The 27,042-nt window shown below is 42.9% G+C and overlaps 1 protein-coding gene across 2 annotated transcripts in view; it reads left to right on the top strand.

Moving 5' to 3' along the window:
* B4GALT3 (beta-1,4-galactosyltransferase 3) overlaps positions 1-27,042 on the top strand; it is a 311,808-nt gene that overhangs the window by 236,611 nt on the left and 48,155 nt on the right. For both annotated transcript variants that reach the window (XM_085639731.1, XM_085639732.1), the window contains exon 2: positions 15,054-15,371. In XM_085639731.1, the coding sequence (XP_085495857.1) occupies positions 15,119-15,371 (253 nt within the window). In that variant the 5' untranslated portion in view covers positions 15,054-15,118. The remainder of the gene's footprint in view (positions 1-15,053; positions 15,372-27,042) is intronic.

The following is a 27,042-nucleotide window of genomic DNA, read 5'->3' on the forward strand; positions in this document are numbered from 1 at the left end:
GCTTGAGCTTCAGAGACTAATAATTAAAAGTATTTTGCAGAGCTCAGCTCCTTATGGCTTGAGAAGACTGGAAAGTGAGTTATGATGTTCTAGTTCTGGCATTTGCAAGTGTATCTCAAAGTTGCATCTGCAGTGAGAAGAATGCACTGTTTACAGATATTATCAATGAGCTAAGAAGGAGTTGTTAAATGTATAATGAATGCACATCTGTTCATCCTGCCTGAGAACTAAACTGTTGAGTACATTTCCATCTCTGGACAAGGGTATAACTACTTGTGCTTAGAGTTTGTCGTCAGACATTTTGCTGGAGTTCCAAGCGTTTGTAAGTCATTCAGATGAATAAAACCTCGTTCTCAAAGAATGATCCAACTATGAATTTTATTTAATCTCCGGGCACTGACTTTTGAGCATAGAAGCCAGTATGCAAAATAATCTGTGTGCTAATAGGCTTAAAAGGTCAACATGTCCTTCTGAAATGAGGCACTGTAAGACCAGGGGTGAGCTGCTAACCTGCTTATATTGGTAGTGACGTACAGCAAACTAGAATTTCTCCATTAAAACGGGTTTGTCAAGTTTTGAACCAATGTTCTGTGACAGGTTGAGTTTGACCCTCGACCTTTTAAAATTGAAAAGGTCTTCTAGTAGCAGGTAATAATTATAACTTTATTCTATAAACAAATGTAATGGTGTGTTCTCCTTCGGCTACTACCACTTGAAGCAGATTATCGATCTACAAAATACATATTTCATTTTGGGGACAGCAACAGTGGTGGCCGCTATTTACTGGTGGTGGCGGGGACAGGGGATAGGTAGAGGGGGTGGGTGTAAATTAAAATAATAAAAAAGAAAACACCTTCAGACCAACCACCCTGGGTCCGCTCGCCGCAACTGCCTTTTGCTCCTGGGAAGCAGGAACCAGGAAGCACTCAGGATCCTGACTCCCCTGTCCAATCACAACGCTCCAAAGCAGCGTTGTGATTGGTCTGAGCACCATGGTTCGGCACTCAGACGGGGAATGGGGGCCTGGGCATGTTCTGCACCCAGGTAGTAATGTAGACTGGGTGCAGAACATGCCAAGTGCACATGACTTTTATGGGCGGCCCGAGAGGGCTGGCAAAACAGTTATGTGCACTTTAGAGTGAGCAAGCACTCCTCCTCCTGGCCCCTGCCCTGGCAGTCCAGCCCACAACAGGAACCCTCAACTGAAATGATGATAACGCTGGTTATCATCATTTTCCTTTTCCTTTAACTACTGCTGGCAAAGCAGTGGGGGGACGAGCCGCCCCCGGGGAGCAATGCAGTGTCTTTGTGTTTTTTCAGTAACTGCCTTTGGTCAAACTATTCACGTCCGATCTAAAATTCATTGAACAATAAGGAAACCTCATCTTGACAGGTCCATCGTCTGTAGGCAGAAAACAAAACCAAGACTTTTCAATAGTGCGCGAAGGCAACTTTTAGAAAACACTATTTTTGTCGTGTATCTTCCTCACCCTAGTCCGTAATCCCAGTCTTTCCTTACTCAGTGCTCGTGCTTCAGCACAGGGCACTAAGCCAGGTGTCGGCGCCTCAGTCCTTGGGCTATCTGCCAATCCATGCTCCTGCTTTTAATGCAGAACATTTAGCTAAACATCTAGGTTCTGCTCCCACTGCCTCCCTGCAGAATTTCAGCAACTAGATTAACATGTCTAAGACTACCAGATATATCATCTCCAACCCTGAGCATTCACAAAACGTCCTGTGTATTCTGGGAGTTGTAGTCCGAGCTCACACTAATTACTCTAATTGGCCTAAAGTTTTAGATCATAGTGGTTTACAGAAGGAAAAACTGGTCTGGATATGGTGTCCTTGATTAAAAAAGGGTGAGTTTGTCATTTTAATAATCCATCTCTTTCAATAGGGTACTCGAAGGAGGTGATGATCTGCCTCTGTGCTACATGTGCAGCTCAGTGAGTCAGACTGCGTTGAGTGGAAGCCGAGACACAGAGGGACCGAGGCTTTGCGGTCATTAACGCAGCAGCAGCGGTGGGGCCAGATGTGGGAAGAGGCGCCTGCACTCTAGTGTAGGCTGTCTTTACCTGCATAACAAGAGGATACTTGGCTTATACACTTGCTTGCATTAGGGCCTGCAGCACACTTGCAATGCCACTTGTGCGAGGCAGGATTCAGTGCCCCTCCACTCCTTCACCCCTTCACCTAGCACCCCTGCATTCCAGCTGTACTTCTATGCACCTGCGAAAAACCAGAAACCATTGCAAACAAGCATAGGCAAAGCCAATAGATCTGGCCTCGGCAAGCGCGCAGTGTTTTAGTCATTTATATTCAAAGGCACTATGCAAAGCATTTGGCAAAAATATAGATAAAAGGGTTTGTTTCAGCATTCTAGGCACACAAGCCATGGAACAGAAGTGCACTCCTTATCAGGTGGTTCAGCGCAGTAAATGAAGCGGGCAGTCAGCCCCATGTTTGTGCTGCGGCGGGAATGACACCACGGCCCATCAGACGAAGACAAGCGGTGAACAATAGCCCATGCATGTTCGTATATGTGCAGTTTTGCTATGATCTGTTTTTAGAAAACATGAGACTGGCGAGACATCTTAGGCTGTACACAGGCCACACTTAAAAAGACAATTCTCCCAGCTCCTCACTTGTGGATTGAACTCAAAATGCACAACTAACGTTCAATCACCAATTGTAGTTCACTGACACGTTTGTATACGTTGGATTAAATGCAATAGAACGTTTTCTTTCAGTCACGGAAATAATGATCACATACCAACCCGGAGACAGTCAACAAAACGAAATAACAGCCTAGGTGATGCTGGGGCGCTCTGCCCGCGCCTCAGGCCCATTGTAGACGAGTTGTTTTGTTAATGCAACAAGTCCAAGAGCTATTGTCTAGTTATGGGCGGTGCAGAGACCCGCCTGTACAGAACTGAAGCAGGTCTAATCAGTGTGAGCGTCGCTTCCAGCGACATTATCACGGAAGGAGCACGTCTAAAGCGCTTCCTGCAAACTGGTTTGACATGAGCGAATACCAAGCAGCGGCTGAGCTGTTCATTGCCTTTCGTATCTTAGTTCTTATCTATGTCCTTGCCTGTCTTGCGACCAATGTATAGTATTCTGACCTCTGCTTAGAGAATAAAAACTGTTAAATAAAGCAATAGATATGGGCAAATAGTGACTGCATAATAAACCTTAACAAGGCCAACAGGCGTGGCTTTAATGTGCCTATGCATGGAAACAGATATTCACAAATGTTGTTTGTCACATTCAGGCCTGCGCGAAAGACTTTGATAGTGCTGGTGGAAAAGTGACAAAAGATTGTTTTCTATAACGAATGCATATAGGAGATAAAAAACAGAATGTCACATACCGCATGTTGCTTTAATGCACTTTCCAGATGTAAAATAGTCCCTCATGCATCCCAAAGACAGCCCTTCCTGGAAGGTGGATGCTACACCAGAGAGCCAGTAGCACCAGGGCAGATTGTAATTCCTCTGATGGAGCCAAAGCCCACTCTATGTATAATTTAAGGAACTGGTAACAATAGGTTTTATTGACAACAGCACTGTCCAGCCAGACCTAAAATTAGGTTCTCGACTACGGAGGCATGTCTGTTTCCACTTTTCAAGGATTAGAGTGTTTAATGTTAGTCTGGCTCTGGCTGACCAGTGATCAGATTTGATGAACGTAGTAAGAAATGACATGAAAGTCTTTTCGCCTGAAGACATCGAATCCCTCAACTTATCTGTACAAAAAACCACAAAATTGCCTGTCATGCAACCACCTCAAACTAAGCACTCTCAAAACTGAATTCCTCCTAATCCCTCCACCCAAACAGTCACCCATCATAAATGAATGGATGAAGCAAATAACAGCCTTCAACTTCCTACCACAAGTTATTGATTCAGCGAGATCCCTGGGAATAACTCTCAACAAGAACCTTAACATGCAGAAGCACATTAGTGCTGCCACTAAAGGAGCAAACCTCCAAATGAACAGCTTGAGGAAATTCAAACCCTTCCTCCCTGGCAATGACTTCAAGCCTGCTGTCCAAGCCCTAGTAATTCCCAAGTTGGATTATAGATGTGCAACCCCCTGTGGTTTGCCCAGATCCAAAACCGCTCCATTAAGGGCCTCTCTTAACTCTGCTGTAAGGCTCATCAGAGGATCAAAAAGAAATAATCTCATCACCCGACTTGAAAACCCTCAACTGGCTCCCTTACCTTGCAGGAATTCAGCTGAAAATTGCATGGATGACCACAAAGCTCTACACTTCAATACCCCAAGCCACCTCGCTTAGAAGCTTGAACTTTCCGGAGGCTCCAGATCCTCTCGAAGCTCCAGCAGCGTACTGCTGAAACCATGGCGATTCTTAAAAAGAAAACCTACAGCAGAACGTTCTCTGGCATCGCCATGAGAATTTGAACTCCCTCCCCCCTGAAATCAGACCGAATCCTTCAACTACATCTTTCAAGAAAGAAGTTAAACTACTACTTTTTTACCGCTTTGTTCGCCATAAGTTGGCAGGGTATGCTCAGACGTGAGTCCCTTGTTCACTTTGCCACTGGATTCAAGCAAGCCTGGCTGAAGACGGCTGAAATGCCAGAAACTGGTCCTAGGAAGCTTGTTTCCGGTCCAGGGAAGGCATGGCTTGGCAGTTCGGGCTGGACTGTTCCCATGAGGCACAGGGTCAGACTGATTTGCATATGGCCATGTCTGCACTGGGGTGGCAGAGTGGACTAAAGTACGGTGATGGATCAAACCCAGATCTGTTGACTGGGTGTGAGTGTTTGATTGGTTCTGATGCTCTGTCCATCACCACCCCCTTTTGTACTACTAATCATGAGCACCTTTCTGCCCAAGACCCTACTCTACCCTCAGGACTAGTGCTCGCATATTATGCGGTTTGATCAATTTGTTGTAACACTGAGGTGGCACGGCCCTCTTCTGGGTGCTACCTTGTCCTGCGCTGTTCCAGATTATGACATTATTGGTGTTCTATGTCTCTGCTCTTTGATCATTGTAAAGCGCTCTGATACCCGTGGCGCACAATAAAATAAGATACAAGTCTACAGAGAGAACACAATAGGAGAAGCAATCCACCTCCCTGCTCGGGTGTTCTGGAGAAAGAAAGTCTGCAAGAACCTGAGCTGCGTAATAAGATCCGCCTTTTGTTCTCATCCTGCCAACTAAATTATTAACATTGAGTTCCCGTGGCCTTGCGTTTTCACGCTTTCCTGTACCTTGACTAATAGAGTTCCATTCCCAGGCACAATGTGTTTCTTCGACTGCAATTGGGGTGGCTGAATTATTCAAGAGAGAATGAATGGCAGCGCGAGCCAGAGGGTTTTCAGTCCCAGTCCGACCTGCTTCTGCGTTGTGGCTGTATTAAGGTGCCCATCGTTGTGATGTCTTAAAATAAGGGTTATTTGTGTTTTTTACAGTGCGCGTCAGAGTGCGAAGTCTGTGGATGCTGACGTATCCTATTGTGTGGTGACATCCTAAAGCCGTAAATGTGCACGTGTACACGTTAATCTGTTTGTCTCGTTTTGTTATTTGTCTGTCTATCTATCTGGACGTCATGCTAGTAAACAACAAATGTGGCCCAAGTATTGTATAGAGCAATTATGCACATAAATGTGCATTCACAAATATATTAGTACAGTACAAAAGTAAATTTCCACGTTATTATTTTAGCGCCGTGAAATTGACTTTACAAAACCCTACTACTGAGTCCAATTTTGCGTTCTTTAATGCCTTGACACAGGACATATCCCTCGAAAGGCTTACCTCTCACGAGTCATTACCCTTCCCGACACACAGCTATATGTGGCCTGGATTTTTTCATGGAATAACATTGTAGTCTATTTAAATCAAACATCAGAGAGGTGTTTGTATAGCACACAGCCTGAACTCCCATATTGCTAAGTTCCCTCAAATGCATTCATGAGTAAAAAGGAGCAGTGTGAAATAAAATATTTGCCTAGGATCACACAGTTCGGTCAAGCGGGAAATGTGGCATAAAACCCAGGTTTTCTGATTTCCTCTTGTGTCATTCAGCCACCAGATGAGTATGGCCTTCCGTTTCAGTGGTTACAATGTTTTCTTTAATTCTCGGCACATGCTGTTAGAGTGTGGATTACAGGCAGAGTCCACGTAAAAATCTCGGCTCGTTTTGAGCTCGAGGGTGAAAGGGGACCTGCAGCTGAGCCAGAGGCAGGCATCTGGCACGAACTGAGCTCAAGCTTTCAGTGGCTCACCAGCCTCTAGCTGTGTATTCCCAAAATATTCATTTAACTCGTTTTTTTAAGGCGTTCTTAAGAATCCGAATGCTGCTGGAGGAAAATTGGGCAAGGACAAGCGCGAACCTCGCACGTGCAGCCATTATGGCGGTCACACCGGGCCCCCAGGGCTTGGTGGAGGTGGGAGGGTTGCCACGCGCCCTGAAGACGCGGCGCCCCACCTCCCCGGAGCAACAATAGCTGCGCCCTGCCTAGGTTTAAACCGGAAGCACTCCACCGGTCTGCCCAGCGCCCCCACCTTAAAAGGGGGCGAGGGGAGCGGGAACAGTCTACCTGAGGCCCATCGAAGCGCTAAACTTGTGAAACTGAAACAGCAACACAGCATCCAAAAACCCATCACTGCCTGAGGGCAAATCGCCCCGGCAGGTACCCAAAACTCATCACTGTCAGAAGGCAACCGCCGCGGCAGCCATCAAAAGCTCATCACCGCCAGAAGACATTTGGCAGACGAATACAAGACTCTGCGACAAAACTTGCTGACATTTCCGCAACCCAAATTGACCGCAACCCGCGGCCTATCACAGCGCTGACCTTGTGATCCACCCTCAACTGTGACAAAGCGTCACACATCAATAAGACAACCTAAACAGCGACTAAAAAAACTCAAAATGAATGTGGAGTAATGAGGCTATCGCCTCGGTATCCAAAAACTCACCACTGTCAGATGGAATCTGACAGGCGAAAACAAGACACACGGACGGGAACAGTCTCTTGTTCTCTCGCTCCCCAGATGGACCCGGGCCAGTCAGTGGCCCATAATTTCGTTTTTCCCCACCCACCTTCCTCTAAGGCAGGCAGTTCAAATGAGTGTTGCAGAGAAATGTGTGGCTTTTGAATTTCGTTGCAGGTATATCCAGAAATATGATGTTTGTAGATTTCGTGATGATTTTGGGAATTTTGTAATAAAAGTGTCAATACATGTTTTCAGTTACAGGTAATTTTTAGTGCAAAATTGTGCGGTTTGCAGTTTGGTAGCATTGTAATAAAAATAGTAATATATGTTGTTTCAGTTACAGGTATTGTGAATGCAAAGTCGTTTTATAGATGTTTTGTGGTGTATAATAGAGTGTCAGTATATAGTAATTTTCTTGCAGGTAATAGTGTCGTATTTACGTTTGTCTCTCTTCGGTCAGGCGGTAAGGTCATGATTTTTAGGCATAGTCTTTCGGTCCTTAGCGTCCAGCACCATGTAACTCCAGGGGCAGTGACAGTCGGTCAGTAGGCTGAAGGGGTGTGGGGGCCAGGGGAGTCACTCTTTCCAGTAGGCTGGCCCACCCTCGCACATGCATGCGCATCAGGGCGCAAGTATTGCTGAATTGCAGCTCCTGTTATGGAGTAGGGGGGGCCCGGGGGAAAATATCCGTCCGATGAGCTGTACCCCCTACACAAGCTTACTCTGGTGGTGGAGTCGGTGTAGTTTTCCGTGATCTTGGGCCGGTGGCTCTAGCGGGGACACGCAGAAAGTAAAAGTATATACATGTTTAGATTGCGGTAAGAATGCTATGTTAAGGTTGTTAAGCATGTTAAGGTTAGCCAAGTGACATCATGTATCTATCACTGTATCTGAGGCCTTATATTTCCTCTATGTGCAGTGCCTGGTTTTCCCCTCAACCCAGTATTTGATCATGTACTTCCATTTTGTGGTAGGGGATCTACTCTGGAATTTTTTGAGCCACTATTAATGTTTTTCCAGCTAACAGTCGTGAGAGGTCTGAAAGCCTTGGTGTTGTAACTTGGGTTACTGGTCGAAGACGGGGGGGGTGAAACCCTATTCGAGCAGCAATCACAATACTTGTCACAAGCAAACCCTGAATTAACCGGTGTTCAACCCCCTGGTAACTTGGCACAAGCAGTCAAGGATTAACTTAGACACAATGTATAAAGTATTTATGCAGCATTTCAAACAGTAGTAAAGAGAAACACAACACAATGAAAATCCCACACCAATTTAGAAAAATGGATTACATGGAGTAGAAACAGAGATATGCAATTTTAAAGATTTCAGTGAATATAGTGCCAAAAAGAACAAATCGTCAAGTGTTGCTATCTAGTCACGCTAGACCGGGACAAAACCATAAGTTCAGGCTGACCCCGATAGGGCTGGCTACAGGGACCCATTTAGGTCCGCTGGACACAGTTCCTTAATCCTGGTTGAGAAGAGCTGCAGAGTACTGCGTAGAGGACACGTTGGGCAACAGAGGCAATGCAAGGGCTAGGCTAGGATATGCGTTGCGCAGCGGTGGTTCCGGTAAGCTGCGTTGGACGATGCAATGTCCTGGCATGGAGATGTGTGGCAAAGTGGCAGTTCCAGCGAACTGCTGTAGAAAATGAGGAGTCCTGGCGCAGGGGAGGTCTGCGCAGCAGAGGTGATGCTTCTGTTCTGCTCGGGATTGCGCTGTGCAGCAGTGGAGATAAATTGGTTCTGCTGTGTCCATAGATGGGCTAGCAGAGCACCTCCAGGCCCACTTCAAAGGTCCAGGACTGGGGTGACACCACATGGCAGGGTAGGACTCACAGTTGCAGAGTCCAGGTGCTGGACTCTGAAGAGACAAGCCCTTGGAGTCACTCTGGACCTGGGTGCAGATTGCAGGCCCAGTCCTTTTCACCGAGGCAAAAGGTCAGCAGGTCAGCACATCAGGGCAGCAGTTCAGCGGAGTGGCAGACCTTTCAGCAGCACAGCGGCAGAACTTTCAGCGGAACAGCAGTCTTTCTTCCTGGTAGAGTCTTCCACAGGTCCAGAAGTGTACCGAAGTACTGGATCTAAGGGTGCCCACTTTGAAGTAGCGGAAGCTTCTAAATATTGCTATCCCCCTGAGGTTTCAGGCATCCCCTTCCTCCCTGTCCTGGCCCCAGCTTGGTTAGGTCACAAAGGACCAGTGTCAAACCCTTTGTGAGAGTGCTCAAGCATGATATTATGGTGTGCAAGTGTGGTAGGTAACAGATCGTTAACTCAGAGAGGCCCATCCTGCCAACACCTATCTTCCCTTTGTCTCACTGTTTGAGAGCAATATACATTGAACAACTGTCAACTACACCTGTCATCTGACCCAGGATGCAGACAGCGACACCAAATGGTAAGTACAGGAAAATGCCAAAGTTTGTCTCTTTCCCAAAGTTTTAAAAGTGGCATTTTCAGAATTGTGATGTAAAATCTGACTTGACCATTAAAGACGGCTTTTAATTCCAATTCTATAGACACCAAACTCAAGCTATCTACCTGGTCTCAATTGAAAGTTATCACTTATTGAATGGAAAAAGGTAACCCAATGTTATCTTGTGGGAGAGGTAGGCCTTGCAATAGTGAAAAACAAATGTAAGAGTTTTTTCAATACCCGGACATGTAATACATTAAAGTACATATCCAACTTTTTAAATACAGTGCACTATGCTGTCTGGGCTGTTAAGGGCCTATTCTAGGGGTGACATATGTTTCAAGTATAGTTGTTATGTCCTCCACAGTAGTTTGGGTATTTCTGGGTATTTTCATACCAAATGCCAGACAGAAACTTGCATGCTCTTTCCAGACTCGGGGCAATGAGTTGTTGGGAATATATTTTTAATGGTCTTTGTTGCCATTAAGGCATATGTGAAGGATACTAAACTGAATATGCTTAAAACACTAATTTCTCAATACTTTGTGAGGATAGGCCAGAGTGCATTTCCATTCCTTGTTGTTGAGGCCTCTGCCTACATCAGTCTTTTTTTTGTCCTTCAAACTATCAAGAAGGATCCCTGCCACCTCTTGTAGATATCTTGTCAGTAATGTTACATCTCCCAAGTGTAGGAGGTATACTAGTGATTGGGTTTAGAGTTTACTATAGCCTTATAGCCTGCCGTAGCGGGCTATACCGGCTGTTAAAGGCCCGCTGCAGCGTTACTTTATCAAAGCAGAGGGACTTTAATAGCCGGTATAGCCCTGATACGAAGGGCTATAAGGCAATTAGAACATTCTGCCACTAGAGGGCAGAATATTCTAACAAAACAAAGCCTTCAGGGAGCGCGAGGGGATTGAAATAAATCCCCTCGGACTCCCTGAAGCCTTTGTTCACAGCCAGAGTTGTGAACAAAGACACATTGGAATGTTGGAGCGCCGGGCTTATACACGCCGTTATAAGGCCGGAGCACTCCATTGTTTTCAGTGGAGCTACCAACATTCCAGTGTTCTAATGCCTCATATGTACCATAATTTATGTAGTACTTCTAGCAGCACTCTATGCTTTAAGACTTGACCTCAATGTAGTCCGTAGTTTGTCATAAGGGAATCAAACTTCACAAATGAACCTACTATTAACATATCTCTTAATGTCGCTTTCCCACACCTTTTACAATTTTAGCAGGTACTACGTAGTGTAGTAGCCATGCTGCTTAGCTCCTTCAGCGGTATCATCACAGCATAAAGTGTAATCTGTCAAGTACTAGAGAGCGCTTATGCAAAGAGGCCAAAGACACCTGTAACAACTGAGAGAGCTGGACACACTGCTGGTTCCCAGAAACAAATGATGCTAACTAACTACCCTTACCAATTTTAGCCTATGGGATACCTTTGTCTTCAGGGTGCAAATATCTCAACCAATGCGCCACCTATTTGAGTTGCCTAGATATATAAATTAGCTTGAAGTCAGGTGCTCTCAGTCAACCGTGTGTCACTGGAAGTTTCAGCTTGGGCAGTGCCAGCCTTTGTCTACTTCCCTGCATATCAGAACAATTAGGATTTCCAGATCACAAATTTTTTACTTCGGGAAGCATCATTATTTTTTGCTAAAGCGACATGTTGAATCACTGATAGTGGTAGCATTTTCCAGAAACAAATTTGTGTACGCACCAACGTTGCCAGCCAGTAAATCTACATTAATGTTGTACATCCAGAGGCCCAAGTAGCAAAACGTATGGTTCACATTTAAGTAATCTTGTCCCCAGCTGACAGGGTAATCCATGCCTCCAAAGGAATAAGGAGGACTTTGCCCAATTCACCTTTAGACCTACCATGAACTTGCGTTTGTGCAAGATCCGTGCAAAAACTGTTATTTCAGCCCAAATACCTCTGCAAAAGTAAAATGTAATCTGCATAGAGCGAGACCGGCTGAATCCCCTCACATAGGGAGATAAGCTATTGACTTCTCTGATTTCTTAGTTCTGCCAACCCAGGGTATCAAGAGCCTTTTCAATCTCAAGTGTCAGTAAAACTGAGTAAGGGCATTTTGGTGGCGCTTCCTGCGAGACCCTAAACAACGTCCAGGTGTTTAGAGAGATACTACTACTTGGGATTTTGCTACTTGGGATCAATCCTTTTTGGTCTGGCTGGACAAGCTCCCCTACACTCGGACTTAATTCCTTGTAACATTTTACTCTCTATTACATAGTCCTCATTAAGAATGGAGAGTGGACTGTTTGCTGCCGTCTCTTATCAGTCTCTCCTTGGTGTAGGTAATGAGACTACTTGTGCTTCGCTAGTCTTTTGGGATCGACACCCAAACTCAAAAGCTACATTAAAGAAGGTGATCTGAATGGATCATTAATAAGAGCTTTTCAAAGAGCGGGACTAATTGTAAGGTTTTCCGCACTTTATATCAAAGTGAAATGGCCCAAGTTCATTGTCACGCCCATCTCAAGCACAGGCCTTAATCCTCCAACATGAAGAAATGGGGTGGAGTACCTGCATGTCATTGGCTGTAACTGGAATACAGAGCGCACGCTGTATTTTAGGACATTAGTTAGTAGTACATACCCAGATCACAGGGCAACAGTGGCAGCAGTCCATTGTGTGCTTTGCCTCTTAATCAGCAGATACCATTGAAGATGAACAATTATTGTCAGCAAGCCAGTTAGATGTTGGCAGAGGCGATTGCTGCATTTGCTGTAGTGCATTCTGAAGCAAAACAATTTTAACTAGAGGTTATCCTTGTGCTCATAGTTGTTTGTGATCTCATCAGGGTAAAGTGACCAGACAGTAAATCTCAATTTTCTTCAAAGTTACATCTACCATAAGCATCAGCAGTTTATCTCATTTTAAGTTTGCACTCACTCTTCTATTCCCTAATAATTCGTATGCATTCAACACTTGTTGCCACGAAGGAAGAGAAGTGACTTCTGTTCCTCTGAACTCCTTGCACCTTCATCTCCCGTCTAGTACACTTTGTTGCTGGCTGTTCCCCAGTCTTGCGGTCACCCCTGAGTCTTCACTAGCTCTCCACGTTGACCGGAAAATGTATTCAAGAATAGGGCATTCCTACAGTACATATAGGCCTTTCAAGGGAATCGCCTAAATTGGTCTCATTGTCGGTATTCAGATTGTTTGAGAACAGTTTGCCATTAACAAACTGTCCCTTTCTGACCTGATTGATGTAATCTTTGCCTCTAAGTATGGTAAATCTCCTCCTGGAGTCAGTTGTGGATATCAGACCTTGTATTTGAGCATAGTTGAGCACGACTCCCTGGCTTTGCTGCAGTTAGACACTCTTCATATCTGTTCTTCCACAGGGGTAGTTGGAGTCCCTATAGTATAACAGTTATGTGTAAAGTGCCATCCAAACTTATGTCAATGTTATAAACATTAATCAAAGCTGATTTCTAATAGTTCTGTCGTCTCCCCGAATGCTGGATGTTTTCGTTTTCTGCTTTGATCTTACTTGATTTGCTTCCAGATGCTTCTACCATCTTACTGTCCTTTCTGTTAATGGGTACCCTACTACCTTGTTAAGTGTGCCACATAGCCGTCCTGTCAAGTTTCTGAGGGCCCATGTGCCTGGTTACATAAAGGTATAATTCTTCCGTAAGGAAAATAACAGCCTGAATCTTTAAGCTTCTATTAGATTCCTTGAGAGCATATCATACCCTGATAATGCGTGATAACGCAGTATATTCTCTGTATCTTCTGTTGCTTTCAGTAGGTCAACAGTTATTGCTTAGGAGTATCCTTCTACCTGTTGCTGCAGAGATGATCCCATTAGTGATGGTTAGGCTTTATGGCTTGTAAAGCAGGGCTTCTTGGGGTGCATCCGTCTCCGGGGTGCTGCATGCAGTTAGCTTCGAAGACTCGTCAGCCAGCAAATGGACTGCCTTAGATAAGTGCTGTTGAAGTAATGTCGTCTTGAGGGCACCGAGGCCAATGACCCAACTGCAGATTTTTTCATACATGGAGCGGGAAACACAGCATGCAGGTCAAAGGCTTAAGAATTGTGTTCCACTGCTGGACGTTTTACGTTCAGCAGTAATGTAGTCATTTATGGTCAACCAAATTGTAAAGTCCAGTATCTGCCAATGACTGTGTGTTGGACTCTGTGTGTCTTATACCTAATGTTGTTCATGGTTGTTAACTGCTTAATCAGCTCTGGTCTCACCAGGGTGTTTCACGTCGGCTACCATTTAGGGTGATGTGGCTTGACACCACGTGCTGCCATTTTCTCTTAGCACGGGTCTTACAAGAGAAGGAAAGATTGGAGTAAAACCTATTTTGGCCTTGAGAGTTCGAGGACATTAATTAACTTTTAATGGGGGGTGGGAACATAACTCTTCAATTTATTTTAAGATTAATTTACTCTTGTACGGTTTAGAACAGATCTAAGAAATTACCTGCGGGTCCCTCAGTATTCCTTTTTCATTAATCCAAGACAATGTATCAAACTAGGCAACATTTCATACTAAACGTTCAAAGAACATCAAGCAAAGGTTTTCTTTTTCCAACCAATGTTTTTCAGCAATAATTTTGAAGACTGCTAAGTCTTGAAAAAAATAAACCCATCTATAATTTCACTGTTCAGCCCCCTTTCTCCCAAGCATCCACCACATGGTTAGGTCAGATAGGTAAAATAAGGTTTTTGGATTTTGATCACCTACAAAAACCACTCCACATGTAGTTCTTCCAAATGGTAGTTTATTGAGATATTAAGCAAAGTATCAGGCAGAATGGACGGCTGCCTCCAGTTAAATTCACTGCCATATTTCACAGCTAAATCATACATATACATTCCATAATGACCTCACTGCATTCTGGTCACATCCTGGTGCCTTTTACCTGATCATTAACCACAACATAGTATCTTGTTAAAGATTTAGGTTAGATTACATCAGGGTCATCCAGAACACACAATGGGAGCTCTGGTGTATTGCAGTTACGGGCGTATGTTGACACATCTGTAGAGTGTCTAAAATAGAAGTTCTTGAGAAAATACAATGAAGATTCACTAAATTTGTCATCAAACACCAAACTAGCAACCTTTTTAGAAATGGCAACATTCCATGCAGTGTTTTAGAGATTCGAGTTACATTCCATACTTTTTTTTATCTCCATGACACATAACTGTAATCATAACTGATCAATAAAGCTCAATAACAAAAGTTGAAGGGATATCATATGAATATCTTTTACTTCATGCTACATTATGGAAATTGTTCAAAACTCCTGAAACTTAAGTTCAGATGAATGCTAATAAACCCATAAGACGAGTGTTCCAATCTACCACAGGCAACCACCATCTTACTTTTGGCAGGGGATTAGTTGTCCAGGTGCTAATGCTGCATGGGTAGCTCTGCTGATGAACTGTTGGACGTTTAGGTGTTTGTAAAGCAATACCCCTCTTTTAGTTTTCTTGTTTTAATAATATATGTCTATAAAATACCAAATGGATATGTGGCTTAATTAATAAATTCAGAGACCTTTGTGATAAGTGAAATGCCACCTGGCTTCCAAACATTCAGTCTCAGTTTCTATTTCTGTGTAACCGATGTTCTTCCAATTATTTTTTTTTACAGAAGTGCTTGGAGAAGGGGGAGCCAACGAGTTGCGTTTTTGCAAGAAAATAGAAGTTCTTTCGAAGATGATCCGCAGAATACTGGAAAGGCCTTGTACTCTGGCCATGCTCATTGGCTTCCAGTTTGCCTTCATGGTCTATTTTTCCTTTGGGGGCTTCCGCAGCCTGGCATCCATCTTCGGTCGCATTCCAGACCCAATTTTTGATTACTCCCGAACCCATGATGTCTATTCGAACTTGAGCCGTCTTCACCAGCAGTACCATCATGGTTTCCTGTCTGACTTCTTGCCGAATTGTCCAGATCGCTCACCCTACCTAGGTAAGTCATACTTGTTAATTAGTTTTTTCAGGACTGTTTAACAAACAAGTTATTCAGTATTCCTAGACCATGCACTCTAGATAAATGACGTGCCCAAGAGTATCACACTGTACATCTGTGCACTTAAGTCAGATCATGCTGCACTACTTGGGAGTCGTGGGGAGAATGCAGGATTTTTGGGTGTCTGGAAGGCCTTGTAGTTCTTATCCGTAAGCTGGACCATTACAATCCTTGGATTGAGAATCCTAAAAACATCTATAAACAGTCGAATCTCCAATCACTTAGTATTGTAATAAATGTCCTTTATAGCTCCTTTTTGCTGAGGTGTAATTTGCATCCACTTTCCTGTGTTGTATTTAGAAGTCTTAGACTACAGAGTGGTGGTCATCAGGTTATCGTCATAAGCCATCACATGATGGTATCCATCATGATGATGCATCATTGTGGGTCTGCCTGTGAACTTTGAGCCTCTCTTATCCTAAAAACGAATTTTCACCTTCATTATTAATTGCTAATCACAAAATATTTTTCGAATCCATATAATAAGACTATACCAGAAACAATTGCTGTAACGCTCAAGACTGGAAGTCATTTTTGTGACTCGATGTCCGTTTTATGCCTGTTTGAGACATGTTGGTCCATCCACTTTATCATTAAGGGGAATAAGGAGAGCCCTCATAGAATGAAGCCTTTGCTTAACTGCCAAAGGCGGGACAAGGCTCTCTTAGAATATTGCATTCCCAGGCAGCACCTATTTTACCTTGTTTATATCCATACAGGTGGTGTGCCTAAAGTTTGTTTTGACGAAAAAATCAAAAATGGCCAGGAGGAAAAAATATATAAATCTTACTTTTCAATAGAAGACTGAATATTCCTCTATTAGCAGTGCATAGTCCTGTCGTTCATTAAATTACATTTGAACATAGGAAACAATCACATACCAAAGAACAAATGATTACATAATTTAATTAACGTAATCCAGATTCACTTCATCATAATTTAGGGACTTCTCTCAACAAACCATATACATATATATACACACACATACAACACTTATATACAAATGACAAAGAATTGACAGTAGTATTAGGTTCCTTCCACCCAAATCGTCGAAAAGGAAGTGTTCACCTATTCCCTATAGGTAATACACTTTGAGGTAGTCTTATTAACACAATTGGTTCTAATCGCTGCAGAGCCTTAGTTGCAAAATTGTGCATAGAATCTTTTTAAACTAAATCAAACAGTATCTCATCAGACTCCTCTTATAATCTGTCGACGCGGAAGCGTTTCGGCTATATGAAACATCTAGGACTCCTCAGGATAGGGGTGAGGGAAACGACTTTCCAGAAATCCGTATGCCTTTTACAATCCGGACAGCGTTAATCCAAAAGCGGTATAGAGATAGTGCAGCTCAGGTTCATACAATGATGCGCACCTCCAAGCACTCTAAATCGCAGATAAATGCCACCTCGTTATACAGCTACAAATCTTTTTAACAATCGAGGACATACGAAGTCATGTCTCCTTCGGTCTTAGTAACGGCAAAGTTTGTTTTGAATCATTTTTTAAAACCTCTTTCCAACATTCGAATGAGTGAAAATAATATGCACATCATGCCATAGACTACAGATATAACCACCCCAAGTTCCATCTCATTCTGTCCATTGCACCCGCAATTATAAAGCCAATAATTTTCTTAATCAAACTTTTAACAACCCTTTACTTGGAACTCCATTTCAGTTTATTAAGTAGTTTTTTATCACGCGTTCTAGGCCAGCGCCTTTTAAAGTGCTCTAAATAGAACATTAATGTGCTAACCAGGCATACCCAATGGCAAACGCAAAATGTGAAGTAAAAACAACAAGGATACGTAAAACAATTGCCTAATGCTGGACTACTACGCTACTGTTTCTTCAAAATGTTTTAAATGGCCTTTAGTGGCACACAGATTCGACTGATCATACTTTGTATCTAAGGCCCTGATGTCCTTACCGCTTCTGGTAGGTCCTTCTTTGCACTAGCACTTTGGTTTTCTATGGTATCCGGACTATTGCCTCAGCTCTCTGGGCCCTTTTAACTTGTGTTCCTCTCTTATGCCTGGAGATTAATTTATCTTGCATGCTTCGTTCTTTTACTCTTCCTAAATTGTAATGGTTTTAAATAACCGCATACAATATATAGCCACAGTACTCTACGGAAACGGGGCCAATTTACATGGTACTACATTGCACATGAGTTTGTGCACCTGAGAGAGGACAAGGAAATGAAAAGCTGGCAAAAATGGAAGGTGAGACGTGTAGACCACAAAGCAAACAAGAAAAAGAAAACCTTTACATTCAGAGGGAAGGGGGAATCCTAGATTCAACGAGTAGAGTAGGTAGCGCATTAGAGAGAGCAATAGCTAGGATAACTTCATGCTACGGCAGCAGGAGAAAACAAACATTAAGTTAGAAGACGGAAGAGACTAGTGCTTTAAAAGCAAGTGTGTCAGATCTTTTTTAGAGAGACCGTAGAATTGGAATAGTCCAGATATAAGGGGGAATAGCGTTCAAAACTTTGGCTGCATGGCCGAAGAACGGCTGAATCAGATTATGTTTTATGTTGAAGACTGGTGGGAATTTCCATGAAAAGATTGTCTGAACTTTGAGTTGACTGGAGCCTGCAGAGATCTTACGTTTTTAAGCCAGGTAATGGGAGAGGTTAGCATGAATTAGTTTGTGTGTTAAGCATGGCAGTTTGTAGGAAGATCTTTCCTTAGTGGGAAGCCCTAAGAGGAAATGCTGGTGAGCCGACAGTAGCTCATTGAAATAAATCACAAACTCACTCCAATACCTGGGTGTAGCCGGTTCTACCTAGCCTTTCCTAAGTTATTCCAGTTTTTTGATGTAGGATATACATGGACAGAAAAGTGAGATGTCCTCCTCATGCAAGTTCAGACTTCATCTTTGCTGCTCTCTTCTGAAATCAGGTCTCTACTACATGTGAGAAGGCAAAGAACACCTTCCTATTTAGAGATTCTTGTGGCACCGCTGCATGATTTACACTATACTCAGGGTAAATTCTTTATTTCATAACCGCAAACCCCACGACCAGATCCATTGGGAAGGGTGTTATGAAGAAAAGAAACACAGAAAATATGCTGGCAATAACACTGTGGGAACAGATGACGCTTAGACCTTCACGTTGCATGCTCATCTTTGAGTAACGATGTAAAAGATTGTTTTGTCACACCTTCAAGTCAGCAGTGCATTGAGAACTGAAATCCCAAAGAAGCTCTACCTTCAAAAGCTATGCCTTCTCATTGATCCGTCTAACCATTTTTATCGCTCTTTGAAGTCTGTAGACTTGAACTGCCCACGCATGTCGCCCTATTGCATTTTCAGTCGCCAAGGATGAAAGACCTCTGGCAAGGCTGAACTAGGGTGATTCTGAAAGGTATTTCATACATTGGACTCTTAGGAGCATCGGTATTATAGGGTTTATACAAAAGCCTCCGGGGTAGTTCCTAATAAGAAGAACTGTACCCCCTACTGGACATCTTCTCCTCTACATGTTCTTGCAAATCAGAAGCTGATTCGGAACCCTAGCAATGCACTCCGAGTCCCTTTCCCAAGGGTTAGCAGTCAAAGAGCATCATCTTTGAAACCAGTCCTTCTGGTATTTTGTGTGCACATCTTTATGTATTCTGGGTGCAGTGTGGCACCTCTAGTGGCAATCTCCCTCTCTAGTCCCTTCGGCTGTGGTTGCCTATCTAAGATCCCTGAGTGCAGGTTTATTGACTTGGATCCAGCATTTGACAGTATTATCTGCTAAACTCTTGTCTGCAGCAAGTCACATTTTATAAAGCAGGGTTCATTCATACCACATTGGATGCTTGCTACATAGTTGGGAAGGAGGGGCAGGAAAGACGTGTCACTGCCTCTACAGCCCTATGGAACACCGAATATCCATTAACTAAAGTAAAACAGTGCATGGATTATGGTACAAACTAGTTTGGTTCCTTGGCTTTTTGCATGATGAAAGGGAAGTTTTACTCCCTAATTGAAGATAGTAAATTGGCTTCCATTTTCTAGACATCTTGTAGATCGGTCTCCTTGACCAGTAGCTGGTGACAGAACAACCACGTCAATCCAGCCTCTTCTGGCTGTTTGGCTGTATGCCTTTTGATGTCACTACAGTCTTTGGTCTGTTGGGGGAGTTTTTTTTTAAAACAGAATAGAATAGATAAAAAGAATCTGAACAATATCAGCCAGGGCCACCATTAGGCGCTTACCAAGTAGTCTCAGGCCTCAGATACTTTTCTAAGGGGCTGTTGTTAACATGGCACCTGTTTTCAGTTCTCAAGAACATCCACCAGCTAGTGGAGGCGGACTCACCCCAAGCGTCCGCAAAGTTAGCAGCGTCACAAACTCCTAGCTGCCGCCTCCATATCTGCTGCAGATCCCCTTGCATTGGAACATAGTGAAGGAACGCAATTGAAATGCTCTCCCACTGGAGCAATATAAATTCAAATGAGTGGATGCTACAGAACAGGTTGCTAGGTTACAGTTTTTTGTTAATCAGAAATCTTCTGCACATGTCAAGGATTTGATTGGTGAGTAAGTGCTCTATTCATGGATGAATCCCAGGCCTCCCTAATGCAGCAAGAGCTCTGCCTACGTTAACGTTGGATTCAAGTAACAAATGCAAAGTCAGTTGCTCAGTCTTGGAAACAGACAAGTGAACGCTTTGCCGAGCATGTTGAACATTCTGCAGGCTCCAGTGACGTCCTCAGGACCAGCTAATGGATCCCTTCTTCTTTGTTGATGTATGGGGCACTATATATATATTTAACCCAATCCAAAGTACAGGATTACGTTTACACCTTTTAATAGGCATTGTTCGTTTTCCTTCCTTTTATGCGTCTAAAATTCGCCCATAAGCGGTTCTTAATTGATGGAGTAAATGCATGTCTATGTTGCAAGGCCCTGAGAAGTCATTCAGGTCATGCAAGAATCTCCAGCATTAACCTTACAATAAGTCATACTTTTAAAATAGTCACTAGTGGTTCTTAAATATTTTGTGAATTATGAATTATTAAGAATCGCATTATTGTTGTGTGTAAATACATGGGTTGGGTTTACTACTCTCATTCTGGTTTCAGGTTGGTATGCACTTTGTGTGGCTACCAGGACACATGCTTCCAGCTCTCACCCATGGAAACTGCCAATCAATTTGGCACATCCATAAATTAATTGACACGTGATACTGACGTGGCAAAGGAATACAAGGGCTATGACTGGTAGATTTGTTTATATATCTTTTTCTTTGGCAAGGCCTCTCTCTATTCCTATGTCTTTGATCCAAAGAATATGTAACATTAGCGATATAACTTGCCATGATCAGCAGAAATGTTAAGAAAATACTGATATTAGTAATATTCTAATGAATGGATGTATGGATGTGGTACTTATGTAGCGCCAACCTAGACAAAGGCAGGGCTGAAGGCAATGTATAAAGTAAACAGCGGGGGATGGGGAGTGAGTGGAGAGGTCGCAAGGGCTTTTGTTAATGTTGCAGCTGCTTTTGAATATTGTGTGGCCTGGCAATGGAAGCAAATGGAGTTCCATTAAGATGGGGTAATGTGGTTGCCCATATTTCTTGGAGACAATGGAGAAGGGTGTTTCCACCATCCAGATATTAGAGTATGTTGGCTTGAAAAGCAGTTTGGCAGTCACCTTGTAGGAAGATTGGTAAAATGTCCTTCACTAGAGAGAGAAGGTTCTAGACTGTCTTTGTTTTCTCGGCAATATGTTGATCGAGGTTTAGATTACAGTGCAGGGTGAATCCAAGTTACTTGGCATTGAGTGGAATTTGTGGTTTGAAGCCATCAAAGTTCATTTCAGTGATCCCAGTTTATACAAATTCTTGCATGTTGTTCTTGCCAAATAACAGGAATTCTGTCTTAGTTGGGTTAAGTTTCAGGTAAGTGCTGGTCTTGGTACTTTCACACATAGTTGTGTATCATCGGTGTATTTGTGAACTTTGATGCTGTTATCCTCTTTATGGCGCTCAACAAGCTCCACGTACAGGTTGAAGACATCTGGAACAGTACAGAACCATGGACTCCAAAGGTGATAGGAATTGTCTGGGACCTGGAGGTGCCCATGTGCATGAAAAAGTGTTGGTTGGCAAGGGAGGAGGATAACCACTGAAGGACATTACGAGTGAACACCATTCACGACTTCAGGATTTTGATGGGGGTGGGATGGTCAATGGTGTCAAGGACAGATTAGAGGTCCAGTAATATAAGGAGAAAGGGTACGTCATCATCTGTGAACAGGAGGTTTTCATCTATTACGTGTAAGGTAGCTGTCTCCGTGCTGCAACATGATCTGCAGCCAGATTGCTGACTGTGCAGGAGATGTTTGGAGTTGTGATCTTGGAGTTGACTGCCTTTTCAGTCATCTTGCTGGTGAATGGTGGGTGAGTGGTATCCCAGTAGGCGCTCTAGTGTAGGTTTCTTTAAGAGTGCAATGATGTGGCCTGTCTTAAAGGTTTTCGAAAAAGGCCTTGAGTGAGGGAAGTGTTGACAATAGTGAGTAGGTGTGAGCGAGCTTCTCCTTAGAGTCCTTTGATGAAAGACTAGTGTAAGAAGTCTTTAGAGGCGGTAGAGTATTTGAGTGAGATCTGCGAGACTTAGGGTTTGAAAGGTGGCTTTTGTAGGATGCTACAAGAAGGTGTGCGTCTAAAAACAGAAGTGGCCTTGGTTTCGTCAGTGTGCTGTAAGATCTCCTGTTTTTTTGCACTAAAGAAGAGGATGATGGCATTCTGCTTGACCTTGGAAAATGGGAGAGAAGGATAAAGCAGGGGTTGAAGAACTGCCTGATTGTTTTGAAAAGGGCTCTTCTGTTAGATGCTTCATTAAAGGCATTTGGATAGGACTTTGCTGTGGCTGATGTGATGAGTTGTCTGTGTGTTGCTTGGAGGGACTTCAGTAACAGAATTGAATAGCACATGTTTCTCACTGTCTGACTCTTTTCCACACACCCAAGAATCTCGAAAATGTCTTCTAGAACTCCTTAAGGCATGCCACGATTCCCTATTGTCAGACCTTCTTGATACTCCCAGGTACACTTTTTAACATCATTTACTAAAGCCAGATATTTATATCATCGATCATAGACCCTCTACATTCAAAGAGTTCTGCAGTATTTTAAAACTTAACCTTCTGCCCAGCTATTCACATCGGTAGGCTTCTATTGGGTGACTATTTCATGTCTGGTTTCAAACTAAACTCTGGCGAGGATCCATAAACACTTTTGTCAAATGTATTTTTTCATCTACAGAATGACTTTGTTCTGTATCTGTTTATTGCAGTTTCCGAACGAGTGGCATCGTTTTTGCAGCTTGTGATTTTTGGTTTAATGCTTTTTAGACACAGGAAATCTGTTTTTCTAAAATGTAGGTAGTTGTATATAGCGTTATGCCATGGACATTCAGTGCACCTGATCTTCTTGTCAGGATGTCGTGACTTTGACAGTTGCACTTGCTGTAAAGTATAACCAATGGGACTCTAAAGCAAGGTAGGCCAGTCGGAGAGTTTGCAGAGAGTTCTAGACCCATGCATAGTGAGCTTGTTATTTGAGCTTTTTTGCTGAAGCTGCTCATGCATGACAGAAGGAGAAAGGAGAGAAGTACTTCAGATGCATCATTAACACTGCCTGAAACCCAAGAATCGCCATCAGAGCAGCAGCATGCCCAGCTGGAGCATAGAGAGTCTCCATTTTGGCTCTTTGGGGAGCAGTGTGTGGTCACTGCTCAACATCGAGACTATTGTCGACTTTCCAGTTTTGGGTGAAGTCCCTGCCTTCAAGTTTCCAAATATTCCAGACCTGTTCTCCGATAGTGTGAGGTAGTTATCCATACAAATGCTGCATTGTTGATGTGTGCCTCATACCTCATGACTTTGGCTCCTGACGATATGGAAATTCTCCAATCTCTTTTTTTAATTTTTTTTTATTTTTTATTGGCAAGATATTTATTTATAATCTTTACAAAAGCAATTGGTCACATCTGTTATTCATTTTACATTATTCTGTTATAACAATGGTTTTGCTGAAAATTAAAAAAATAAAAATAAAAATGAATTGACTCTTTTTATACAGTATACAAAAAACTGGCAACAACAATATAACACTTGAAACAAGCAAATTCAGTAAGACGAAAAGCAAAAAAAAGCAATATAAATCTGTCTGTACTGAGGCAAAATTGACACACTATGGGGCTATGCTGCCATGATTCTTTAGCCATACAAATCCTTGGCCCCATTTCTAATAAATTGTTACAGCGCCTATTAAATAAATGCACCAGTAAAGAAATTGGATGTCAAATAGCAACTTCAACCTCTTCTCAGTACTGTAGGTCAGCACTAGAAATGTTTTTCGGATATAATTTATACTTTAGACAGCATTTCAATTCATAATTTAGACTAGATAACTACTCTCACACTGTCATTCCTGGTGGCAATTTCTTTGACAAAAGCTGTTTACATTTACTCAGAGATGGATTGACTGGATTGTTCTGCGAGTAGTCTGTTTAGCGCAGTTATTCCCTTTTAAGTGTTGTAAAGTCCAGCATTTTTAATGGAACACAAACGGTATGCACCAGAATTCAATACAAAATTAATAGGCAATTTGCTTGCCTATGGTCACCTTGAGGTCTCCTCTTTGTTGTGGCTGAGGAATTACATCTAAACCTAAATCAATCTACACCGGTTGAATCCAGCCAAATGATTCCCACATCACTGAATATTCCAGAGGTGGGCTGGAAGTATAAAGCTTTTGCTGACCCAGCCAACACAAGTGCAAATTAGCCAATGGTAGTCAAGCCAGTGGCGCACAGTACTTGAGATGCGGTGGTGCCCAGGAAGAATTTGTAAGCCACTGGACCCGCTCGAAGGAGTGCCATCCTTGAAATGAAAATGTGTTACAATGAGCCACGCTGCCTGCTATGCGGCTGATCTGCCAAGCACAATGTACAACCATCTGGCCACAGTACATTTAGTGCCGCCATGATTGCAAAGACCTCAGTTATATCCAGTGCTCTGAAAAGAATCTTAACCCAGTCAAACACTTATTCAACTTAAGCTCTAAAAACGTCTGATAGGCATAGTGCCCGAAAACATGTTTCCTGAATTCCCTCTTTCATAATGTCAGAGGGAGAAGGCAAGTGCCTCCAGCCTTTTCATCGTAGATTGACGGCGCCCCAGCCTGAGATTCCTTGGCAGATCGAAGGGCACCTTTGCTCAGGTCGAGACAGCATGTTGTAGACCTTTTTTAAATCGTTGTTATTGACATTTTGGGCAGAGACTTAAAAAGTATAGCAAGAGAGGTGATGCTGAGGGAGAATGGAGTAGAGAAAGCTTTGGTGTAGAAAGACATTGAGGTAGGGAGAAAAATACAGTAAATAGAGAGTGGTGAGGTAGGCAGGAGAAAAATGTACAGATAGAAAGAGGAAGATGTAGGAAGAGAAAAAAGATATAGGGAGAAGAAAATGTAGAGAGAGTCAGAGGGGTTCGGTACCCCAAGGGTGAGGTAGAGAGAAAGGGGATGTAGAAAGAGGTGAATTACAGAGAGGTAAATGGGTAAAGGTAGACTTGGGTAAAACAAAGTTGGAATGTAGAAAAACAGAAAAATGAGCTGAAGTATGCAAAATCAGGTCAGGCAAAGAGACTAGTGGTGACGGCAGAGAGAGCGGTGAAGGGTAGAAAGTGAAATGTACTGTAGAGCAAACAGTGGAATTTGAGCGATATACATGAAACTGAGAAAGAGAGATGGCGTAGGTGGGGTAGAAAGTTATGAGATGGAAAAAGTGGAAAAGATGTGAGATAAAAAGATTTATAAAGAAGAAGTTGAGTGAGTTGAGGTGGAGGGGATGAGTTGAAATGGAGGCGGAGATCCAGAAAAAGATATATGTTTGAGTGAGAGACAGGGGCAGAAGGAGGAAGAGGAGTTAATGATAGTGAAAAAGCAGTGGGGGTAGAGAAATAGAGAACTAGAGGTAGCCAATAATGAATTAGGGCATTTAGAGAGGTGAAGGAAATAGAACAAGAGAAGGGGGTGGTGGAGAGGTAAGATAGTGACTTATTGTTGAGGTAAATTGGTATCTTACATATGGAGAAAGCGCGTTGGGGTATAGAGAGGTGAGGTAGTGCGAGATATGAAGTAGAGAGAAGAATGAGATGGAGAGATGGGGAGGAGTGGTGAGCTAGAGAAAGAGCTGAGAGATGTAGAGAGAGTTAAGGAAGCAGAGACATGGATATAGATATAAAGAGGTGAGGAAAATATAGAGGGAGGTAGGATGGAAAAAGTGTCGAGGTATATAGAGTGAGATGAGCTAGAGAGCGAGCTGAGGAAGAAAGGGACATAGAGTGATAGACAAAGGGTCATGAGAGAGTGGTAGAGAAAGATGAAGTCAGGTATATTGAGAGAGAAATTAGGTAGACAACAGCGAGGTAGCAAGAACTGAGATGGACAGCGAGGATGAAGGTACGCTGAGAAGTAGATAGGGTTAAGGTATTAGAGGTGAGCTGAAGTAAGGAGAGAGAAATGTTACAGAAAGATTATTTTTCAGTGTAATTGTCTCCAACTGCTTGATATGTGCACACTAAGAGGCAGTTTTTTTTTTTGCGCAATAGCCAAAGTTTTGGAAGGGTGAGAAAGCAGCACAGAACCATATTAATTAACAAGCATTGGCATAGCCAATAGGTCTCGCTTTTGGAACCTTATAAGTATTTAGTTATGCAGCACAATATCCTTAGTGCAACAACATCAACTGTTGCATGGCTAAACACTTATAAGGTCCCATAGGCGAGACCTATTGAGTATGCCATTGCTTGTTTTTTTACCAACAAGGAAGAGGGCTGGTGGCATGAACAGCAGAAATTGTGAGATTCATTTAGACTTGGACTAGATCTACCCCAGATGTGAAAATATATACATTTAGCAGAGCTTTGAATTCCAGAAAACATCATCAATTGGTAGCGGACATGGGATCAGCTCTATGGAAAGAGCCAGACCCATCAAATCTCTGGCAGTAAACAATCTAACTTTACAGTACGCTAAACTTTTAAACAGCTGCACACTTAATGAAAACATTCTACTAATCAGACACTGTAAACAAATTTAAAACTGCTCCTTTTCTAAACAGCGTTTTTTTAAATTATAATTAATGGCAGGCTTACCTTTTGAGACTCATAACCTGAAAGAGGATGTGCTGTCAGTACAGAGCTCCTTAAATTTCTAGTGGACGCCAAGTGCTAAGAAAGAACACTTACCTATGGCGAGGAGTGGAGTTGGCAAGAAAGATTAACTTGGGGAGACGTTCTTTACAGATACTTTTCTGCAGTTTGGGTTTTCTACGAAGCAGGGCTTACTTTCTAAAGAACCATATAGAAACAGGGAACCAAGTCCTTGAAAGCTCAATTGTCCAAAAGGGAGAAAAAACATAACCACAAAAGAAATGAGACAACAGAAGCGTTCACCATATTGTGCAAGGTCTCCTGAAGATGCGTTTCTTCAGTAGTATTGTTCAAGGAATGTTCTTGCCTTAAGGGTTACCTGGGAACTCACTCATGGAGGGCATGGGAGAGATCCCAGCATCTTGGCACCATGCCTGGCCGGATAGACCC

Source organism: Triturus cristatus, chromosome 12, assembly GCF_964204655.1.
Source record: "Triturus cristatus chromosome 12, aTriCri1.1, whole genome shotgun sequence".
Taxonomy (NCBI): domain Eukaryota; kingdom Metazoa; phylum Chordata; class Amphibia; order Caudata; family Salamandridae; genus Triturus; species Triturus cristatus.